The 23,057-nt window shown below is 43.8% G+C and overlaps 1 protein-coding gene across 2 annotated transcripts in view; it reads right to left on the reverse strand.

The window, feature by feature from the left end:
• The window catches only part of ABL1 (ABL proto-oncogene 1, non-receptor tyrosine kinase), a 160,131-nt gene that overhangs the window by 47,148 nt on the left and 89,926 nt on the right, over nt 1-23,057 (reverse strand). The window contains exon 1 of one of the 2 annotated variants that reach the window (XM_012457969.3): nt 2,672-2,951. The exons of the other annotated variant lie outside the window; for it this stretch is intronic. Coding sequence (XP_012313392.2) covers nt 2,672-2,750 — 79 coding nt within the window. The 5' untranslated portion in view covers nt 2,751-2,951. Of the gene's footprint in view, nt 1-2,671; nt 2,952-23,057 lie in introns of those variants that run through there. 2 annotated transcript variants of the gene reach the window in all.

A 23,057-nucleotide genomic window follows, 5' to 3' on the forward strand; every position in this document is an offset into this window, starting at 1 on the left:
TTATATGTGCACACAGTATTCTAGAAGGACACACATAAAACTCTAGGCTGATTGCCTCTAGGTGGGGAAACTGAATAAGAGAGAGAATTACTTTTCACTAAATACTTAGGATTTCTTGCATACAGGTATTTTTACATACATTTGAAAAAATTTAATCCTACTGTTAAAGCTAATCATTTTGCCAGGATCAGGTTTCTAGAAGAGAAAAAGAGACTACCCTTATATTTCAGGGATTAATTGGAGGAGTTTCTGAAGATACCATTTTAAAAGCCACAGTGAATTCCAAAAGAGACAAACTGTCACAATCAGTAGAACATCAAGTAGCTAAAAGTGACCTCTCCTGAGCCAGATAGCCTGAGTTCAAATCCCTGTACCCAACTCACTGGCTCTGTGACCCTAGACAAGTTACCTAACCTTTTGGTGACTCAGTTTCCTCATCTATAAAATGGAAACAGTCATAGGACTGTCATGAAAGATAAGTATATTTGCTCATCTAGAGTACTGAAACGGTATTTGGCACACAGTAAGCATTTCATAATTGTTAGCCATCTTCACGTTTAGCCATGTTGCTCTGACAGCTAGGCTGAGTAGCAGGTAGCATGCACCATCAAACCACATTTATGGTAGAAGCTTCTTTGACAGAACAATGAAAAACCTGATCTCATTCAATTTTCTCCCTGACACAGGATGCCTGGGACCCTGAGTGGGGGTAAATAAACACTGATTGACTGATTTTGGCTGTCAGTAAAAGTGGAAAGTCTGGATTACTTATCCAGATGTTGGGAACTATTTTTTCCCAAGAGACAAACAGCACTTCCAGTGCTTTAAGAGACGATCACTGAAGCTTGTTAAATTCTATCAACTGCGATATGATAATTCCATTTACTTTCTCTAATTAAATGTAACAACGAAAAGAAGAAAACTAAGAAAGAATTCCTAGAGTAACATCTTCCTAGATGAAGCCTTAACCCAAGGCAGTCTGCTGCACTGAACTTATTTTTTTTATTTTTTTTGAGGCTTGAGAGTCAACATTGTCATTCATTTCAAGACATGCTGGAATAAGATGTTTTAGACTTTTCCCCAAAACAATAATTAAACCAGCCAGGTCCATACTAAATCTCCAGTTTACTCCCAGGAAAACAAAACAATGCTGTGGCAAAGACGTGACCTAAACTTCGCTCCAGCTCTGCAGTTACAAAAGTCCATTCATCCCCGCCTTAGGCACCCATCTGCAAAGTGGAGATGATGATGCCTAACACTAACTCGTTACAGATGTAAATGAGAATGTGCTCAGAATTTTGAGCAACTTGGAAAAAATAAGCAATGTATTAACTGAAGATGATTTGGACTGCTCAGACGTCAACTTTTAGGGACAAATAAACCATCTCCACCCTCCATAGGCTCTGTGAGCCCACTCCACCTAGAAGAGTCTTCACCGGGGCAATCAGTCCCTTGGAATCCCAGAGAGAGAAGACGAGTGAGGCACACAACCTGTGGCAAGAAGGGCAAATATGTTTCACCTACATGACTAGTGTTACGGTTTGAGCTACATACATGACTCCAAGCAGGCCTTCACGGTAGAGTCAGAAGGACAGGAAAGGAAAGAAAAATAGGCTAGAAAATTAATGAGGCCTCTATTTCTCCCACTTTTTAAAAAAGAAAAACATGGCATTCTAGCGGAAATCCTACTTGAGCTAAAGTGAGCTTCACGTTTCTACTCTTACATTGTCTTAAATGAAAACAAGAGAAGTACCACTACATCTCCGAAGCACAGACAGCCTTTCTACTGAAGGCACTGGTCTGGAAGCACCAGTCTCAAATCAGATCAATTTCATACCCACCTAGAAGCTACGAAAGTGAAGACCCATAATCCTCAACTTACTTTTTTTCCATGTAGAAAACTAAAGGCAACAACAGGAAAGAAAAATAAAATAAAATAGATGTAATTAGAGAAGGAGAGTAGGTAGAAAGAACGCAAAAGTGAAGCCCTCCCTCCTGGCCTGAGCTTCACTGAAGGAACCGAACATGACACCTTAGTACTCTGGGGGACTCCACCGAAATGCCTTCTTAAATTGGCTATGATCTCTCTCCTTTCTGCTGAAAAGACAGCGAATTCCTAAAACCTCTTCGTGGTCTGCAGATAAGATGGGGGTGGGGGAGATGGAAAGATCACTTGAAATTCTGTATCCATAAATGGTAGAGTGGTGTTCCCTGTGTACGCGATGCTTAATGGAAATGGCATGTTTTCACAAACACCGGTCGTTCGTTTTGACACACAGTCCCAATTAACTGTGGATTCCACAACGTGGGATCCCAGGGACGTTAAGGCCTGTCGAGTTCGCTTTCTCAAACTTTTTCGGCGGAGCCCACAGTGTGGGGCCCCAGGACGCCGTCGTCACCATCCAGCGTGGCTCTCCCGGGGCTGGCGCCGGGGCTGGGGGCCACATCCGCCGGCGGCGCCTAGGGGCCATCGCGAGAAAGAGAGAAAGAAAAGAAGAAGAGAAGAAGAGAAGGAGAAGGAGGAGAAGAGAAGAGAAAAGGCGGGAGGGGGAGAAAGGGAGACCCGGGGAGGGCGCGGGCGGGAGCACGCGGGCGGCGAGGCCTAGGAAGGGCCCAGCGGCGGCGGGAGGGCGCGCGACTACTCAACCCAATCCGCGCTGCCCGGGCTTACCTTCCAGGTAACAGCTGGAGGACGAGGACAGCCCCTTCTTGGATTTGCAGCCCACCAGCTTCAGGCAGATCTCCAACATTTTCCCGCGCCGGCGACGTCGAGGGCCGGCGCCCCTCTCCCAGCCCGGTCCGCGGGCCCGGCTCAGGCCCGGCTCGGCCCGCGCGCCCCTCCCCGGGCGCCCCCGGCCCCGCCAGGCCGCCCTCACCGCCGCCCTGCGCGCCCACGCCCGCCCATGGCCGCGGCCGCGTCTCCGCCTCGCCGCCGGGACGCTCCTGTTAACAAAGGGCCCGGAGAGGGCGCCCGCCAGGCCCGCCCCCGCCCCGCCGCCGCCTGCGCCTTAACCCCTTCCTGGCCGCGCGCGCCCGCACCCAGGGGCCCCCGGCTTTCCCCAGGCCGAGCCCGGCCCAAAGCCACCGCCGCTTTCCTGAGCCAAGCCAGGCCAATGGCGATCCACGCAAGGCGAAGGCCGCGCGCGGCCCGCCGAGGTCTTTCTTCACCTAGAAGCGCAGCCCCAGCCCCGGGGGCAGGGAGAGGGCGCAGGCCTGCTCTCCTCCACTTTGGAAGCAGCGCGCGACTCCACCGCGGCCTGGGGCGTCCCCAACCTGCACTGCTTCTGGCGAATTTCCCCGTGCGCCGGTGTCAGGCAAACCCTCTGTCCGGAGAACGCTGGTGAAAATGCAGATTCCTCTGCAGTTACCAATACTAACTGGTCTCATTTCTACTCAGTGCGCGTGCTGTGACTAAGGCTGAGGCAGTAGATGTCTGGGGAGAAACAGAGCTGGCACCCACAGGACAACCACACGGACGCGCGACACCGGTCAGGCAGCACATCCAGACCAGGATGTGAGGTCAGGCTGCCAACAGGCAGGTCTGAGTTCAGAGTGAAGGGACTTAGTCCCCCCAATGAGAATTTTCAGAGGCAAGGTCTGAGCCTCTTCCCCGAATCATTTACTTCAACAGAGAATTTTTCCCCTTCCTTTGGCTACGGGGGGAGGGTGGGGGGACCACTGTTTAAAATCCATTTCATTCAAATCTTTTTAACTCTTGTTTGGACTGACCACAGACAATGTTATAAAGTAGCAACAATCACAATCGTGTTACTGGCACAGACCCAGAAACCTAGATCAGAGGGAAACAATAAGGAACGCAATGGCACCACATGATTCACTAAAAATCAGCTAAGAGGAAAAGGAACTTATTTCATAAATGGTGTTAGGTCACAAAACTGCAAAGGGATCAGTCCACATCTTCTAGCCATGAAGAGTAAGAGCTGACATCAACTCTTCCTATATGCCATGTTACCTTCATTACTGTACTACATCTGCACAATGACTGAGAAAACAGATTATCGCAATTCTTCAGGTTAAAACAAAACAAACCCACAGATGCTCGGAGAAGTCAAGCACCTTGCCCACAGCTGGAAACGGGGAGATGGACTCAGCCCAGGTCTGCCTGGCTCCAGGGATCAGGCTCCTGACCAGTGGATGACGCTGCCCTTCACACCAAGAATAAATTCCAAGCAGATTAAAGAATTGGGTATCTTTGGTCAAATAATTAGCATTGTCATTATGTTTCAGAGAAAGCCTTGGTTATGAGACCCTGGCTACTTTCTAGCCTATCCTATAATGACAAAAACCTGTGTATCTTCAATACCTCAGGAATGGCTAAGTAACAAGATCTTCACTTAGGTCTGCCAAAAACAGCACATAAAAACTCCAAATTGGACTGGATGTGACTAGTGTATATCACAGGGTTCTCGGCCCGGATGTCATTAACTTTTCACACGTGTCCTGCCAAATTCTGATCAACATAAAACATGTATTTTTACTGGGATTAAATGGATCTACTGCTAGAGTCATGGTACCAGAACAGGCCTCATGAGCACCCAAGAGGGCACCATCAGGGAAGTTTGCAAATCCCATCATCTGGAGATGCAGGACTACAGGGCCACCAAGGGCTGGGTGCAGTGACTCTGGATGCTGTCTAGGTTCTGGGAGGCGCTGTCACTCTGCTGGACAGCTTGCATGTGGTGAATGCTGACGTGTTTAGTGTTGCCTTGAATCTTTCAACCTCTACACGTAATGCCAAAAATCACACTCAAAAGGGTACCACCAATACAAACAAGTGAAAAAATACAGTATCTGTCTGTTTTGTGGACCTTTTGGAAAGCTCAAGGGCCTTGGATCAGACTATAATAAAGTCTGTCATTATATAGCATTTCAGATTAAAGGGCTATATTCAAATTGGATAAAGAGCTATATCCAAATTGGTAGCTTAATGCCAAGAATTACACATTATTAGGCATTTTGGAAATTCTAACCATATCCTTGAATACCATCTGTTAATACAGGCCCAGATATTTGTTTGCCTTGTGCTGTACTTTATATAGGTATATAAGTTTATTTTAAAAGCTAATTATTATTACTAATATTCTGCTCTTGAGTCGAAAATGATCTTATCCCTCTTAAATCCTCTTAAAATGAGTAATACTTATAAACTATACCCATATCTTTTAAACTTTAGTTATAAAACCATACATCCACAGATCTAACAAAACACTGAATTAGTGGCAATGAATACTGAAAGAAACTGCCAAACTTGGCCGGGCATGGTGGCTCACGCCTGTAATCCCAGCACTTTGGGAATGTGAGGTGGGTGGATCACCTGAGGTCATGCGTTGGAGACCAGCCTGGCCAACATGGTGAAACCCCATCTCTACTAAAAATACAAAAATTAGCCAGGAGTGGTAGCAGGCACCTGTAATCCCAGCTACTTGGGAGGTTGAGGCACGAGAATCACTTGAACCTGGGAGGCGGAGGTTGCAGTGAGCTGAGATCATGCCACTGCACTCCAGCCTCGGTGACAGAGTAGTGAGACTTTGTCTCAAAAAACAAAAAACGAACAAACAAAAAACCTGTCAAACCCTACACTACCATGTCAAACCTGGACTATTCTTTCCAGATTCAGCTTTTGATGCTTTTGAAACTCACTTGCAAGATAGGAAGAGCATTCTGTTACAAGCAAATGAAGGACAGCATCAATCTTTTTTTTCTTTTGAGCTTCAATCTTCTTAACAGAAGAACAGCCCAAGAAGAATTCCTTCTAATCAGCCTAAGACCTAAAAGCCATTAGCTAAAAAGATTTTTTAAAAAGAAAGTAAAGGAAAAGTAAAGAAATTGAAGACTGTGAACTAACTTGTTTGCTATGTTGCATTAGTTTGGGAAGCAATGCACTTTCAATGTGCATGTAATCTGTACCACGCACTCAAACCTCACAGCAATCTAATGATTTTGTATAGTTTAATTCCATTTCACAGGTAAGAAAACTGACTGGAGGGAGGGGGGAAGTATCCTGTCCAAGTTCGCACAGCCAGGAGGTAGTAAGGTAGGAAGGCCTTGAACGTTCTAAAACGGCAGAAAATTTCCAATTTAAATGAAAGGTAGATAATATGAGCAAGACCGGAAGATGAAATAAATTTCATTAACTGTTAGGAAAACATGTCTTAGGAGAAAATAATTGAGGGAATTAGAGCTATTTAAGAATATTTTTAAATATATTAAGAATATTAAGAAGGAAAGGATAAAATCTCCAATTATATTAATGCATGGGATCTAAGCAGTGTTTCTAAAAGTATAATCCATGGACAATCTATTTTGAATGATGTGGGATTTGCTTAAAATTCAGAGTCTTGGTCTCTATTCTAGAATCAGAATATGTGCAATGGGCTGGATCTGAAGCTCCCAGATAATCTGTATGCATATGTAAGATAGAAATCCACTGTTTTGGAGCCGGGTGCAGTGGCTCATGTCTGTAATTGAAGTACTTTGTGGGTCCGAGGTGGGCGGATCACCAGAGGTCAGGAGTTCAAGACCAGCCTGGCCAACACAGGGAAATCCCATCTCTATTAAAAACACAAAAATTAGCCAGGCATGGTGGTACACACCTATAATCCCAGCTACTTGGGAGGCTGAGGCAGGAGAATCGCCTGAACCCGTAGGTGGAGGTTGCAGTGAGCCAAGATCACGCCACTGCACTCCAGCCTGGGCAACAGAGCAAGAATCCTTTCCAAAAAAAAAAAAAAAAAGAAGGAGAAGAAAAAGAAAAAAAGAAAAATTCACTGTTTTGGAAGAGGGAAGAGTTGCTTCATGTTTTCACTGGGAATAGAACAAACAGGAATGGATATTTCTAAAATTTGAAAACAAATTTCTGAATTTAAGATATACGCAACTCTAGAACAAGTTACCAAAAGAGGGCTCTTCTTGGATGATTAGAGGAGAGAGGCTGATTTTTTTTTAAATTTGGAATTTAGTCCTATTAAGAAAAAGTTGGGCAGTACCCACCACAGAAGTGGGTCAAAGGAAGAAGGCAGGATTCAGGATGTGGACGCTCCACCTCCCAGCAGCAAGACTGGATGCGAGTGCAGGTGGAACAGAGACAGATGAACCTGACAGGAGGCCTGGCTTGGGACCCCAGGAGCAGATGACCCCAGGTCTGGCTGACCCCTTCAGTGTTTCTAGCCCAGCCAGTAGCTTTAGGGGGAACAGCAAAGATCTTGAGGTATGTACATACTATTTCACATGCAAATACCACAAAGCCCACTTCTCTGATTCAGCAAACATTGTCCAGTGAGCCTGTCAGGTCCTCTAGCTCTGTGGGTTCAGTGTCTGTCCAACTAACGGATAAGATAGCTTAAAAGGCCATTTCCATCATATCAATTTTTGCCACTGTATGGAGACACATATGTCTCTTTAAGTCTCACAATTTTTCAGTCAGGTAAGACTACCTGCTGGTCACGAGTTACGTGTCACAAACGCTAGTGCTGAGTCTCAGATCTACTACTCACTGTGGTGCCATGAGCAAGGACTTCACCTCTCAGAGCCTCAATTCTCTCATCTGAAAAAATGGGAGGTGGTCACAAGAGCAGTTATCTCACAGGATTATGATGGAGATCAGGAGTAATGTACGGAGACTGCCCAAAGCACAGAAGGTGCTCAATAAACAGCAGCTATTGTTATTTCCAAAAGAAGACTATTCCTGCATCAGGTCTGTGTTCCTGCCTACATCTTTCTGGGACTCAGTCAAGGGCTCAAATTAACAAACATGCTATATGAAAATGATTCCAGAAAGCAGAGTCTGGAGGTTTTCCAAGGGACAAGTAACTATTTTATGAAGAAAGAAACACTAGCTGTGAGGTAGGTGTAGGAACTAAGGTTCAAATGTCACAGGAGAGCCCTATCTTTAATCCTAAAGCAAAGGTTTGCAACCACAGCTTCAGCAAAACACAAACTCCCCACCCTCAAATCTTGAATGAGGGCCTAATTCAGACCCCAGATTTCGTGCACAGGCCGCACATATGACTATCCTTCAAATGACACTGATTTTTCTGATAGTCCTCTTGGTATTTCCAGGCTATAATTCTCAGCTGGGGACCAAATCTGAACTGCCTTAGAGTAAATCCGCTTTCTAGAAAATCTCATTACAGTAAGACTTTCCTATATTTTTATAATTAACAAGTCTAAACCTAACTGTTAAACATTTTTCTCTAGAAGGAGAAAACTAATAGTATTAGTATGCTCGTTCTTTAAAATTAATTTTTCTTTTTAATCAAAGTAATATACATAACATGGTTAAAACTCAAACAGTACTTAAAGTCTTGTAAAAAGGCTAAAAATAGTCTTGTAAAAATCTGGTAATAAAAAACAGCAATCCCATTCCCTTGTCTGTTTCCCCAGAGACAGCCTCCTTCAGATTTTTAGCTAATAACATCATCTTGCTGTTTCTGAATTCATTAGCTTTATCCATTATCTATTAACTTATAACAGCGGTATTATACTATCACATCCATAACCCCCCAAAATAATAAAATCACAATTTGAAGCATAAATCAATAGTCAGTGTTTACATTACGAGGATGATATAAATATTGTTCACTGCTTAGCCAATAATATACTATGAATGTTTCCTTTATTATACCATTATGTTTATCCTAAAGATATTGTCTTGTTTTCATTTAATTAATCTCTTTATTTATTTAATTTATTTATTTATTGAGACGGAGTCTCACTCTGTCACCCAGGCTAGAGTGCAGTGGCGTGATCTTGGCTCACTGCAGCCTTGGCTTCCTGGGTTCAAGCGATTCCCCTGCCTTAGCCTCCCCAGCAGCTGGGACTACAGGTGTGCGCCACCATGCCCATCTAATTTTTTTATATTTTTCATAGAGACAGGGTTTCACCATATATATTGGCCAGGCTGGTCTTGAACTCCTGACTTCATGATCCACCCACCTTGGCCTCCCAAAGTGCTGGGATTATAGATGTGAGCCACTGCTCCTGGCCCATAGTCTTCTATATACCTATTACTAATTTCCCTTAAATACTTCAAAGATCTGTCAAACACCTAGTGATATTTTTTCCAATCACTAAAACATTTCAAATATCCTCAGTTCTATTTATTGACTTACTTCTTTGTTTTACTGGAATTCATCATCCACTAGCTTCACAAAGGTGGGGTGGGAGGGTACATGTCTAAAAAAAATACCTTTCTTCTGCCTTGACAGTTTGTCTGCATATAGAATTCTAGGTTGAAAATAATTTTCCCAAATGAATTTTGAAGGCATTTATCTACTACTATCTAGTTTCCAAGTAAGTATTGTTTAGAAATGCAATCCCATTCTGGTTCCTGACCCCTTAAAATGACTTGCTTTTTTCTCTTTGGAAGCTTTTATGATCTTCTAACATTCTTGGTGTTCTGAACTTTCACAATGATACAAGTCTCTTTCATATATCATTCTGGGCACTTATAAATTCAGAGATTTATGTTATTCAGCTTTGGAAAACACTCACTTTGCTAAACTCTGAATTTTTCCTTACATTTAACTTCTCTTCTCCTCCATTTGTTTCTTCATTATTATCATTATTTTTTTTTTCAGTTTTCTTTCTGGAATTCCTACAAAAAGGATATTAAAGCCCTGGAATTGAGTTTCTAATTTTCTTTTCTTTTTTTTTGAGGCAGTTTCGCTCTTGTTGCCCAGGCTGGAGTGCAATGGCACGGTCTCAACTCACTGCAACTTCCACCTTTTGGGTTCAAGTGATTGTCCTGTCTTGGCCTCCCAAGAGTTTCTAATTTTCTTCCCTGTTCTCTCTTACAGTTCTCTCAATAGGTTAGTGCAAAAGTAATCACGGTTTTTGTCATTAGAATGGCAAAAGCCCCAATTACTTTGGTACCAACCTAATACACTCTGAGACAATTTTCCACATCCTCTGTTGAATTTTAAATTTGGGATATAATGTTTTTAATATTAAACAATTCATTCTTGCTGGGTGCAGTGGCTCACGCCTGGAATCCCAGCACTTTGGGAGGCCAAGGTGAGTGGATCATGAGGTCAGGAAATTGAGACCATCCTGGCCAACATGGTGAAACTCCATCTCTACTAAAATACAAAATATTAACTGGGCGTGGTAGCGCAGGCCTGTAGTCCTGGCTACTTGAGAGGCTAAGACAGAAGAATCACTTGAACCCTGGAGGCGGAGGTTGCAGTGAGCGGAGATTGCGCCACTGCACTCCAGCCTGACAACAGAGCAAGACTCTGTCTCAAAAAAAAAAATCTGTTCTTGCCCACTCCACTATTTTCAGTCAGTGGCCTACCTGGACCCAGGCTGGGGGTCAGGCCCCCGAGTCCAAAGCCTCTACAGGCCTCACTTCCCTGCTTTCTGTGGTACTAATATCCCTAATTTCTGAGCTTTCCCCAGATTCTTACAGGCAAACCAGCTCACTCTTAATCAAGGTGTCTCTCAGAAGTAGTTAGGTTTTGGCATCCTCGGTTCTGCTAAATCTATTCCCTCCCTCTTGGCCTTTCTTATCCCCTACTGTCCCCTTTGGGCTCCTTTAGGCCTTATACATCTTCACTTAAAAAAAAAAAAAAAGAAAAAGGGGACCAGGCACAGTGGCTCACGCCTGTAATCCCAATACTTTGGGAGGCCGAGGCAGGCAGATCACCTGAGGTCAGGAGTTCGAGACCAGTCTGGCCAACGTAGTGAAACCCTGTCTCTACTGAAAATACAAAAATTAGCTAGGCACAGTAGCATGCACCTGTAATTCCAGCTACTCAGTAGGCTGAGGCAAGAGAATCGCTTGAATGGAGCGGGGAGTGGGAGCACACAGGTTTCAGTGAGCCAAGATCCAGACTGGGGACAGATGGAGAATCCACCTCAAAAAACAAACAAACAAACAAACAAACAAACAAACAAACAAACAAACAAAATCTTTTGGCCAGGCGTGGTGGCTCATGCCTGTAATCCCAGCACTTTGGGAGGCCCAGGGGGTAGATCACTTGAGCTCAGGAGTTTGAGACCAGCCTGGGCAACACGGTGAAACCCCATCTCTACAAAATATACAAAAATTCGCTGGGCATGGTGGCATGTGCCCTATAACCCCAGCTACTCAGGAGGCTCAGTTAGGAGAATCACCTGAGCCCAGGAGGTGGAGGTTGCAGTGAATTGAGATTGCACTGACTCTGTCTCAAAAAATAAATAAATGAGTAAATAATTAAATCTTTTTATTGTCATTTTAAGAATCTATTTTGCCCAGATTACATTTCAGACAACTGTGACACAGATAGGTTATATAACTTGTCACTAGGTCACATACCAAGTTAGTGGCAGAGCAAGAAAAAACTCTATCTTCAAACTCCCTCTTTAAATCCTTTTCCCATTACATGACACCTACTAGGTACCCATGATTAAGAGCTGACAGACAAGTTTTAGGACAGTTGGCTGAAAAACTAAAATTTGTTGCAAACTATAGGTTTTAAATCTTAATTTGCTGGTGGCGAAGAAACAACGAAACTATAAATTCTTAAATCCAGTTACAATACTGTACCTAAGGTTTAAATATAAACAGAAATATTGCCAGGTGCAGTGGCTCACACCTGTAATCCTAGCACTTTGGGAAGCTGAAGAGGGCGGATCACCTGAGGTTGGGAGTTCGAGACCAGCCTGACCAACAGGGAGAAACCCCATCACTACTAAAAATACAAAACTAGCTGAACGTGGTGGCATGTGTCTGTAATTCCAGCTACTGGGGGGCTGAGGCGAGAGAATTGCTTAAACTTGGGAGACGGAGTTTGTAGTGAGCCGAGATCATGTCATTGCACTCCAGCCTGGGTGACAAGGGTGAAACTCCAGCTCCAAAAAAAAACAACCCACAAATATTATAAAGCAAAAATGGTTTGGGATATATTAAACTCTAAGTGCTTGAATTCAACTAAAGAGATTTTGCCCTGTTTTCATCAGATGTCTCTGTCCTTTTAACTTTTTAAACAAATGCCAAATAATTTTATTTTAAATCCCTATAAGTCTTGTTTGTTTGCTTTCAATCTGAGTACTGAAGAAAGATGAAGATATCCATAAAACAAATAAAAAATAGCAATGTTATAGCTTTGTTGCAATCAAAAATAGCGCTGTGAAAATCTTAAAGCCTTCAAATTATTATCTGTGTGATATGATTTATAATGAGGTAAACTCAGCCAAGTAGGAGCAACAGATAAAAGTCCAAGCCCTGGTTATTGACAAGCTCCTTTTGTTTCAAGTTTTGTTAACTTTGAATTGGTAAACCAATGGTTAATTTTTTCCTCTCTTTCTCTAAGACTAAAAGAATCTGCGAAAGCAGCAGACCAGGCCTAGGAGATCACGTTACATTTGGGGGTGGGGGAAGAAGGCAGCTGGAGGGGAGTGTAGAGAGAAGGGCTAAAAGGGAAAGAAAACAAGTTGTCTAAACCTCCCCACAGTGTAAAACCCAGCAGGGATTAGGAGGTACGTGGAGGAGACGATGTTTATCCAAGTTATCTCTGGGGCAGTTGGACTTGGCTATAAAAGTATAGGCTCCTCCGGTATTAAGATCCTGTCAGCAGCCTAGAGCTGTACCCCACAAAAGCAGAGTTCTTGGTAATTGTTACCAAGGCTTGAAACCCTAGAAATGAAATACTAAAGGGGAGTTAATGTTTATTTCTTCAAACCATTCAGTACCAATTTGTTTTATTGTCAAGGTTTTCAACACACACAGCACAAATGGAACCAGAAGATTTCTTCCCTCTACTTGTTAGAAATGACTATTGTCCTTAAAGGAGCCATGGGATCTCTAAACGGAAATGCTATTTTTCTTCCTTAAAGTGACAGATGTGGCATATTAATCCGGAACCACATATTAACTGAACAAGAGCAGGGTAACCTTAGAGAAATTTCACTAAGTGGCACCGTGGGGATGGCAGGAAGGGGCTAGGTCAGTGGCCATGCAGCCACCTGAAAAGACAACCAGGTAAAAGCTGTCCTCCGTGTTTGCCACCCTCCTACCAGCTGGTACATAAGATCTATATTCTTTACAGCAACACCAAAATTGAATTTAATGTCTGAGTTATTTTCACATTCCCTAAGTGTGGTGGTGAACTCTGTGTGTCAGCTTGACTAGGCCCCCAGGATGCCCAGATATTAAACATTATTTCCAGGTGTGTCTGTGAGGGTGTTTCTAATAGAGATTAGCATTGGAATGGTGAACTGCCTAAGGAGATGCCTTCCCCACTTTGGCCGGCATCCTCCAGTCCAGTCCGTTGAGGGCCTGAATAGAACAAAACAGCAGAAAAAGGAAGGCTGGATTTCCCCTCCCTCTGCCTGACTGCTTGAGCTGGGACACGGATCTTCTCTTGCCCTCAGCACTCCCAGTTCTCAGACCTTCAGACTCAGATAAATCCACATCACTGGCCCTCAGCTCTCAGGCCTTTGAAACTACACCAGCAGCTTTCCTGGGTCTCCATTTGGCAGAGAGCAGACTGTGGGACTTCTTGGGCTCCATCATCTCATGAGCCAATACCTTATAATCAATCTCTTCAAAAGATACACATTTAGGATATCTATTCTGATAGCTAAACCCTATTGATTACTGTGTCTCTTGAGAGAACTGTAATATGCTGGGCAATAGTCAGTCGTATTTATAGTTATTTCATATGACAAATGTTCTGGTGTAATTCTAAAACAACAGTAAAACTTACTCTTCAATAATGCTTAGGCCAGCAACTGCATATCAACTAGACTTTCCTTGATGAAAATGAACAGGAATCCCACACAGGATCGTGCAAACCCAACACTGGCCCTCAATATCTGTTTTTTCTCTTGCCTTCAACCTCTAACTTTTAGGCCTTCACCCTTCAGTTGTAGATGGGACACATCACCCCAGAATAAAGACTCCATTTCCCAGTCTCTCTTGTGGCCAGGCACTGCCACACGACTAAGTGATGATATGTGGGCAAACGTGATGTGGAAGACTTCTGCGTCAGCTTCTTCAAAGCAACAGGCATACACTCCCTTTTCTCTTTCTGGCATCCAATGCCTGCGAGGGGCCATGGCAGCTGGCACGGGCATTTTGGATCCTCAGGCAGAAGCAGTGCCTTACAGAGTAATGGGACAGGAGGTGTCTGACCCTGAGGAGCCATCGAGTCCATCCAGGACTGTGACTGTCAGCCTGTTACAGAGAGAAGCATCTCACTTGTTTGGACCACTCCTACTTGGGGTCTCTAACAGCCATTTAGTCCTTATGGTAATAACATTAAAAGGTCAGTTCTAACTTGCATAAACCTAAGAATTCCCCAAATCAATCGTTTGTTTTCTTTCTCCATTGAAAACTGTTAATAGAAGGGCAGGTGCTTGAAACAGTCCTAGAACCTTTAGAAAATTAAAGTGACCCAAATCATCCCTGTGAAACACACAGCCCAGTGTCCAGGTCCTAAAAACACTCAAATAATAAGCATTATTATGATTAACTTTTCCTTTCTATATACTCGCACTGGTGTAAGGAAGATAAAAATCCACATGTGCTATCTTATACCTGATAAGGAACTTGTACCCACAATACAGAGAACTCTAACCACTCAATAAGAAGACAGCACACAAACTTAATTTAAAAATACGCAAAAGATTTGAATTGACAGCTTATCAAAGATGAAATACGAATCGCTAATAGGCACATAAAAAGACGTTCAGTATCATTAGTCATTCGAGAAATGGAAACTAAAATAACAACGAGAAGCCGCTTCACACCCATTCCAATAGCTATAATCAAGAGACAGGCAACCCCTGGTGCACTGCTGAGTGCCTACAGTCCCAGCTACTAGGGAGGCTGAGGTGGGAGAATCACTTGAGCCGGGGAGTTTGAGGCCAGCCTGAACTAATATAGCAAGACCCTGTCTCAAAAAAAAAAGGGTGGGTGGGGTGGGGTAGGTGGGCAGACAGAACCAACTATTGGCAAGGACGTGGAGAAACTGGAACACTTTTGCCAGTCGCGGTGGCTCATACCTGTAACCCCAGCACTTTGGGAGGCTGAGGTGGGCAGATCACCTGAGGTTGGGAATTTGAGACCAGCCTCGAGAAACCCCATCTCTACTAAAAATACAAAAAATTAACCGGGTGTGGTGGCATATGCCTGTAATCCCAGCTACTTGGGAGGGTGAGGCAGGAGAATGGCTGAGGCAGGAGAATTGCTTGAACCCACAAGGCAGAGGTTCCAGTGAGTGGAAATTGCACCATTGCACTCCAGCCTAGGCAACAAGAGTGAAACTCCATCTCAAAAAAATAAAGAAAGAAAGAAACTGGAACACTCACACATTGCTGGTGGGAATGAAAATGGGTCACTTTAGGAAATAATTTGGCAGTTTCTTATAAAGTTAAACATAAACTTACCATAAGAACAATTTGGCCAGGCGCAGTGGCTCACGCCTGTAATCACAACACTTTGAGAGGCCAAGGCGGGTGGATCATCTGAGGTCAGGAGTTCGAGACCAGCCTGACCAACATGGTGAAAACCGTCTTTACTACAAATATAAAATTAGCCGGGTATGGTGGCACAAAAAGAGAAAAGAAAAGAAAGACTTGGCTGGGCACAGTGGCTCACGCCTATAATCCCAGCACTTTGGGAGGCTGCAGTGGGTAGATCATGAGGTCAGGAGTTTGAGACCAGTCTGGCCAACATAGTGAAACATCTTTACTATAAAAAGAAAAATTAAGCCAGGTATGGTGGTGCGCTCTTGTAATCCCAGCTACTCGGGAGGCTGAGGCAGGAGAACCACATGAACTCGAGAGGTGAAGGTTGCAGTCAGCCAAGATTGTGCCATTGCATTCCAGCCCGGGTGACAGTGTGACACTCCGTAAAAAAAAGAAAAAGACTCAGCAATTCTACTTCTAGAAATCTACCCTAGAGACCTGAAAACATATATCCACACAAAGACTTACACGTGAATATATATAGTAGCATTGTTCATAACGACCAGAACTGGAAACGATCCAAATGTCCAACTAGTGAATGAATAAAGAAAATGTATATCCAAACAACGGAATAATATTCGGTGATAAAAAGGAACAAAGTACTGAGACGTGCTATAATACAGAACAACCTCAAAAGCATGCTGAGAAAAATACAGTCACAAAAGGTCATATATTGTATAAAACTTCATTTACATGAAACATAGAGAAAAGACAGATTTATAGAAAAAGCAAATGAGTGGTTGCCTGGGCTGGAGGTGGGGGCGGGACTGACTGCAAAGGGACAAAGGGATCTTTTGGGGATGCTGGAAGTGTTCTAAAACTGGATTGTGGTTATGGTGCACACTCTATAAATTTAGTAGAAATCACTGAATTGAACATTAAAATGGTAAATTTTATGGCATATAAATTACACTTCAGTAAAACTGCTAATAGAAAAGAGGAAAAAGCAATATGTTATATGATTTTGACATCTTTTTCTCTTTCTTTTTTTGTTCTTTTTGAGACAGAGTGTCGCTCTGTCGCCCAGTCTGGAGTACAATGCACACTCTCAGCTCACCGCAACTTCTGCCTCCCAGGTTCAAGCGATTCTCCTGCCTCAGCCTCTGGAGTAGCTGGGATTACAGGCGTGTGGCACCACGTCCAGCTGTTTTGTATTTTTAGTAGAGATGGGGTTTCACCATGTTGGCCAGGATGGTCTCGAACTCGTGACCTTGTGATATGCCCACCTCGGCCTCCCAAAGTGCTGGGATTACAGGCATGAGCCACGGTGCTGGTCTCTCTTTTTTTTTTTTTTCTTTTTTTGAGACAGAGTTTCGCTCTTGTCACCCAGGCTGAAGTGCAGTGGCACGATCTCAGCTCAACGCAACCTCCACCTCCCGGGTTCAAGCGATTCATTCTCCTGCCTCAGCCTTCTGAGTACCTGAGATTAAAGGCACCTGCCACTGTGCCTGGTTAACTTTTGTATTTTTAGTAGAGATGGGGTTTCACCATGTTGGCCAGGCTGGTCTTGAACTCCTGACCTCAGGTGATGGCCCACCTTGGCCTCCCAAAGTGTTAGGATTATAGATGTGAGCCACTGCGCCCAGCCTTGATACCTGTCCCTAAGTGGATGTCATACAAGTGACAAGACAAAGGCTTAGAAATGCACTCAGTGAGGGCTGCTCAGTTCCAAGCTGCAAACACAGAAAGACTGTGCTATATGTGTTGCTGGTTTTCAGCTTATTTACCAATGCTTCTAATGAGAGCCACATCTGGAGAGTCAGCCTGAAATGATTCCACCCAACTTCAACGCCTCTCCTCCCAACGCCCAGCACAACAAAACTTCTGCAAAGAAGTGTGTGTGAGGGGAAGGTTGTTATATACACAAATGAGACGATCAAGACTAGTTGGGAGCAGGGAGATGGAATGCAGGTTGACTCAAAGACACCTGAGAAAGCCAGCAATCCAGTACAGTGAAGACGGTGAGGCACAGAAACACATCTCCCACTCACAGGAAGCACGTGGACACCATCACAAGTAATGACAGCTTTCCCACCTGCAGCCTTTGCAAAGGCACAAAGGGCTGCCATTTGTAGAGTTCCCAAATACATACCATGACCCCACCCGCATCTTATGGACAGTATAGTCCCAACTGTTACATCTCTCATGGAAACCAAGTATCATGGTAAATCGGTTAAGATCAAAATGTTAAGAATTCAAAATCTGTAGGAAAATTTCTAGGTAGTAAACATTATATTTCCCAAGTGCTGAGAAAGAGAAGCAATCACTTAAATATTGGAATTAATTAATAATAAATATTTCATGAGTTTGAAACTTGTGCACTGCAGTGACTAAAGTCCAACAAGCAGAAGTGACCAAAGACAGGGTACAGAGAAGCCAGGCGTCCTCTGAAGCTGAGAGTCCGCCAATGACCAAAACACACCTGGCCTAATATGGCCATAGCAAGGATGCCTGGAGAAGTAGAAGTCACACCAAGTAGAATCAGAAATAGTTACTGCCTTAAAAAAAAAAAAAGTAGGTATTTTTTTTCACTTCCTGGTCTCATTTTGGCTGGTTTAGCTCTCCTAAAATGCTTGACTTATCGGAGATTTGGGAATGGCCCTTTCATTCAACAAACATTATAGAGCCAGCTGTGATGAAGACGACAAAAAGGGATGAGGCAATTTCTGACCTCCAAGGATGCAGAGTCTTGAGAAAGGGGCTGGGGGAGAGGGAGAATCAGACACTGAAAGAACCGCAAAGGCTAGAAAAACTCAGTAATAAACATATGCACAATAGCTACAGGGGCCCAGAAGTGGTTAATTCAGCCTGCAGGTGTTAGGAAAGGGTTCCTCGGGGAGAACTCCGAAATGCAGTCAGAGTTGAAGAATCTTCCTTTTTATCACTTTCCTTTCAGAATTTAGAAATCAATTAAAAACATGTAAGTGGCTCATACATATGTGCTGAATTGATTTTCCACAAAGGTGAAAGGGCAATTTAATGAAAAAAAGTCTAGTTTGTTGAATAAATGGTGCTAGAACATCCAAAATCCCTATGCAAAATGATGACTCTCGAGCAATACCTGGCACCACATACAACATTTAATGTGAAATGAGTTATAAGCCTAAAAGTTAAATTAAAACTTATAAAACTTCCAGAAAAAAAAAACAGAAAATAATCGTTGTAAACTTGAGTTAGACGAAGATTCCTTAGCTACAAATACCAAATGCACGAACCTTAAGAGAAATCACTGATAAACTGAGTTTTTTTTTTTTTTTTTTTTTAAAGGAATTTCACTCTATTGCCTAGGCTGGAGTGCAGCAGCAGGATCTCAGCTCATTGCAACCTCTGCCTCCTGGGTTCAAGCAATTCTCCTGCCTTAGCCTCCCAAGTAGCTGGGACTACAAGCATGCACCTCCATGCCCAGCTAATTTTTATATTTTTAGTACAGATGAGGTTTTGCTATGTTGGCCAATCTGGTCTCAAACTCCTGGCCTCAAGTGATCCACCCTCCTCAGTCTCCCAAAGTGCTGGGATTACAAGGGTAAGCCACCTAGCCTGGCCAGATAAACTGAATTTCATCAAAATAAAAAACTTCTGCTCTTCTAAAGATACTGTTAAGAGAATGTAGACAGCCGGGTATGGTGGCTCATGCCTGTAATCCCAGCACTTTGGGAGGCTGAGGCGGGTGGATCACAAGGTCAGGTGTTCAAGACCATCCTGGCCAACATGGTGAAAACTCGTCTCTACTAAAAATAAAAAATTAGCCAGGTGTGGTGGCGTGAACCTGTAATTCCAGCTACTCAGGAGACTGAGGCAGGAGAATCCCTTGAACCTGGGAGTTGGAGGTTGCAGTGAGCCGAGATCACGCCACCATACTCCAGCCTGGCAACAGAGTGAGACTCTGTCTCAAAAAACAAAAAAACAAAAAGAGAATGGAGACAAATCACAGAACAAAGACCAAATGGAGCAACTGGTGTGAATGGATATGGTGTGAACTGCTGGTAGTAATGCCAAACAGTACCCTCACTTTGTAAAATAGTGCGGCAGTGTCTCATAAGTTAAGCATATACTTATCATATGACCTAGCAATGCCACTCCTAATTATTTACCAAAGAAAAACGAAAACTTATGTCCACACCAAAACCTGTATGCGAATGCTTACAGCGGCTTTATTCATAATCACAAAAAACTGGAAACAACTCAAATGTCCTTCAGTGGATGGATGGATAAATATACGGGGAACATTGTACAATGGAACACTACTCAGCAATAGAAGGGAATGAACCAATGATTACATGCAGTGACACATATGGATCTTAATGCATTAGGACTCAAAAGGTTAGATACTTTATAATTCTACTTATACGACATTCTGTAATAAGCAAAATTCTAAGGACAGGAAAGTGAGCAGCAGTTGTCAGGGCTGGGGGGCGATGACTGACAACAAAAGGAATGGAGGCCGGGCTCAGTGGCTCAGGCCTGTAATCCCAGCACTTTGGGAGGCCGAGGCAGGCAGATCACCTGAGGTTAGGAGTTCAAGACCAGCCTGACCAACATGGCGAAACCCCGTCTCTACTAAAAATACAAAAATTAGCCGGGCATGGTGGCGTGTGCCTGCAATCCCAGTTACACGAGTGGCTAAGGAAGGAGAATCACTTGAACCTGGGAGGTGGAGGTTGCAGTGAGCCAAGATTGTGCCATTGCACCCCAGCCTAGGCAAAAAGAGCAAAACTCCATCTCAAAAAACAAACAGACAAAACAAACAAACAAGCCCAGTATTTTCCTAGGGAAAGGATTCTCGGAAAGTGGCAGAATAGGAAGCACCAGAATAGAAAGCTCCCCACCTAAATGACAGTTTGCACCAGCAGAATCTGAATGACAGAACTATTTTGGAGTTCTGGAGTTTCATCATTCCTTTCATCCTAATAGCCCCAAAAGTCTTAACTTGTTCCAGCATCAACCAAACATTCCAGAGTTTCATCTAAATCAGATCTGGGTGAGACTCAAGGCGCACTTCATCCTGAGGCAAATTCCCTCCAGCCACGAGTCTGTGAAATGAAGCAAGTTATCTATTTCCGAAACACAATAGTGGGACAGGCATAGGATAGACATTCCCATTGCAAAACGGAGAAACAGGAAAGAAGAAAGGGGTAGCTGGTCTCAAGTAAGTCCAAAACCCAACAGGGCAAACAGCATTAAGTTAGAAAATCATCTTTTTGACTATGCTTCCACCTTCTGAGCACACTAGTGGGGAGGGAGGCCAAGGTTTCAGGCAGCCCTGCCCCCATGGCTTTGTTGGGCTCGGGGCACGCCGCAGCTCTTATGTATTAGAGTCCTGGGCCTGTAGCTGCCCAGGCTGGGGCTGCCACTGATGGTGCTACAGTTCTGGGGTCTGTTGCAGCGGCCCCAGCCCTGCAGCTCCACTAGGCACTGCCGTAGTGGGAGCACCCTGTGATGGCCCTGCCCTGTGGCTTATGTCTGCCTGGGTCCCCACGGTATCTGATACAGCCTTTAACTCAGTGGAGGCTGCCAGTCCAGGCACTCTGTGCACCTGGAGAGTTGGCACCACATAGATGCCTCCTAGGCTTGCCACTTGCACCCTCCAGAACAGCAGCATGAGCTGCACCTGAGCCTGCTTGAGCCATGGCTGGGTGGCTGAGGGACACTGAGTCAGAATGTGGTGGGCAGAGACCTGAGCCGGCATAGCACAGCAGATGCTGATTTCCCACAGGTGCCTAGGGCCACTCTCTTGGGGCTTTCCCACAGATCTTTGAAATGGCTTCTGTGGGTCTCCCATTGTCTTGATGTATAGCATCTGGACTCTTTCTAGCCATGCGAATTCCTCTATCAAAGGGTCACTTGGCCACACCCTTGAATGGTTTTTGTTGTTGCTATTCTTTACTTGGCTAGGCTGTGAATTTTCCAAATCTTTATGTTCTGCTTCCCTTATAAATTATAAGTTGTCTTTAAATCATTTCTCTTCTCTCTCATTTTACTATATGCAGTTGAAAGAAGCCACATAGCACCTTTAATATTTGGCTTATTAATTTCTTCTGCCAGATATCCTAGCTCATCACTTTTAAATTCTGCCTTCCATAAAGCCCTTGGGCATGGATACAATTCACCCAAGTTCTTCAAGTCTTTAGCTATAACAAGGATGGCCTTTAGCCAACTTCCAATAATATATTCATCATTTCCATCTGGGACCTCATCGGAATGGCCTTTACTGTCTATACTTCTATCAACATTATAGTCACTCCACTGAGGTGATCACTAGGAAGTTCCAGAGTTCCCTACAGTTCTCTTCTTCTGCGCTCTCACTGGAATCACTCTCTATGCTCAGTTCAGAACAATACAGGCTTCTTCTAGCCTGCGCCTCCAAATTCTTCCAGCCTCTGCTCATTACCCAGTTCCAAAGCCACTAATACACTTCCAGGTATTTGTTATAGCAACAGCCCAACTTCTTGGAGCTAATTTTCTATCTTAGTGCTCTGTGCTGCCATGACAAAAAGCCACAGACTGGATAATTTATAATGAGCAGAAATTTATTTTTCACAGTTCTGGAGGCCGGGAAGTCCTACACAAGGAGCCTGCATCTGGCAAGGGTTCATCATCCATGGTAGGAGGGCAAAGAGGGTAAGAGAGACAGAAAAGGAGGCCAAATTCATCCTTTTTTGCTTTTTGTTTTTCAGACAGGGTCTCACTCTGTTGCCCAGGTTGGAGAGAAATGGCTCAATCTTGACTCACTGCAACCTCCACCTCCTGGGCTCAAGCAATCCTCCCACCGCCTCAGCCTCCTAAGCAGCGGGGACTAAAGGTATGTGCCACCAGACCTGGCTGATTTTTGTATTTTCTGTAGAGATGTGGTTTCACCCAGGCTGGTCTTGAACTCCTGGCCTCAAGTGATCTGCCTGCCTCAGCCTCCCAAAGTGCTAGGATTAAAGGTGTGAGCCACTGCACTCCCAAAGTGCTAGGATTAAAGGTGTGAGCCCAAATTCATCCTTTGATAAAGAACCTGTTCCTACAGTAACAAACCCACAGCATTAATCCATTCATAATGGTGGTGCCCCATGACCCAAACACTTCCTATTGGGCCCCACCTCCCAACACCACCACATTAGAGATCAAGTTTCCAACACATGAGCTTTGGGGGACACACTGAAACCACAGTACCATGGTAACCACAAAGAAATAGCTATAAAATATATACAAAAGAAAATAAGAAAGGAACTTAAATGTTTTACTACAAGAAATCATCTACACAGAAAAAAAGACAGTAATGCAGGAAATGAGAGACCAGAAAGCTGTAAGACATACAGAAAACAAAAGAGAAAAATGACAGAAGTAAATCCCTTTATCAGTCAGCCTTAAAGGAAGGACATTCTGACATATGCTACAACATGAAAGACCTCGAGGACATTATGGTAAGTGAAATCAGACACTCACAAAAGGACAAATACGTATAATTCTACTTATATAAGGTACTAAGGGTAGTGAAATTCATAGAGACAGGAAGCAGAATGGTGGCTGCCAGGAGCTGGGGGAGGGGAAATGGAGAGTTATTGTTTAATGAGTATAGAGCTAAATTCTGCAAGATGAAA

This window comes from Aotus nancymaae, unplaced genomic scaffold (genome assembly GCF_030222135.1).
Source record: "Aotus nancymaae isolate 86718 unplaced genomic scaffold, 86718_ANA_hifiasm-v0.15.2.pri h1tg000003l, whole genome shotgun sequence".
NCBI lineage: Eukaryota > Metazoa > Chordata > Mammalia > Primates > Aotidae > Aotus > Aotus nancymaae.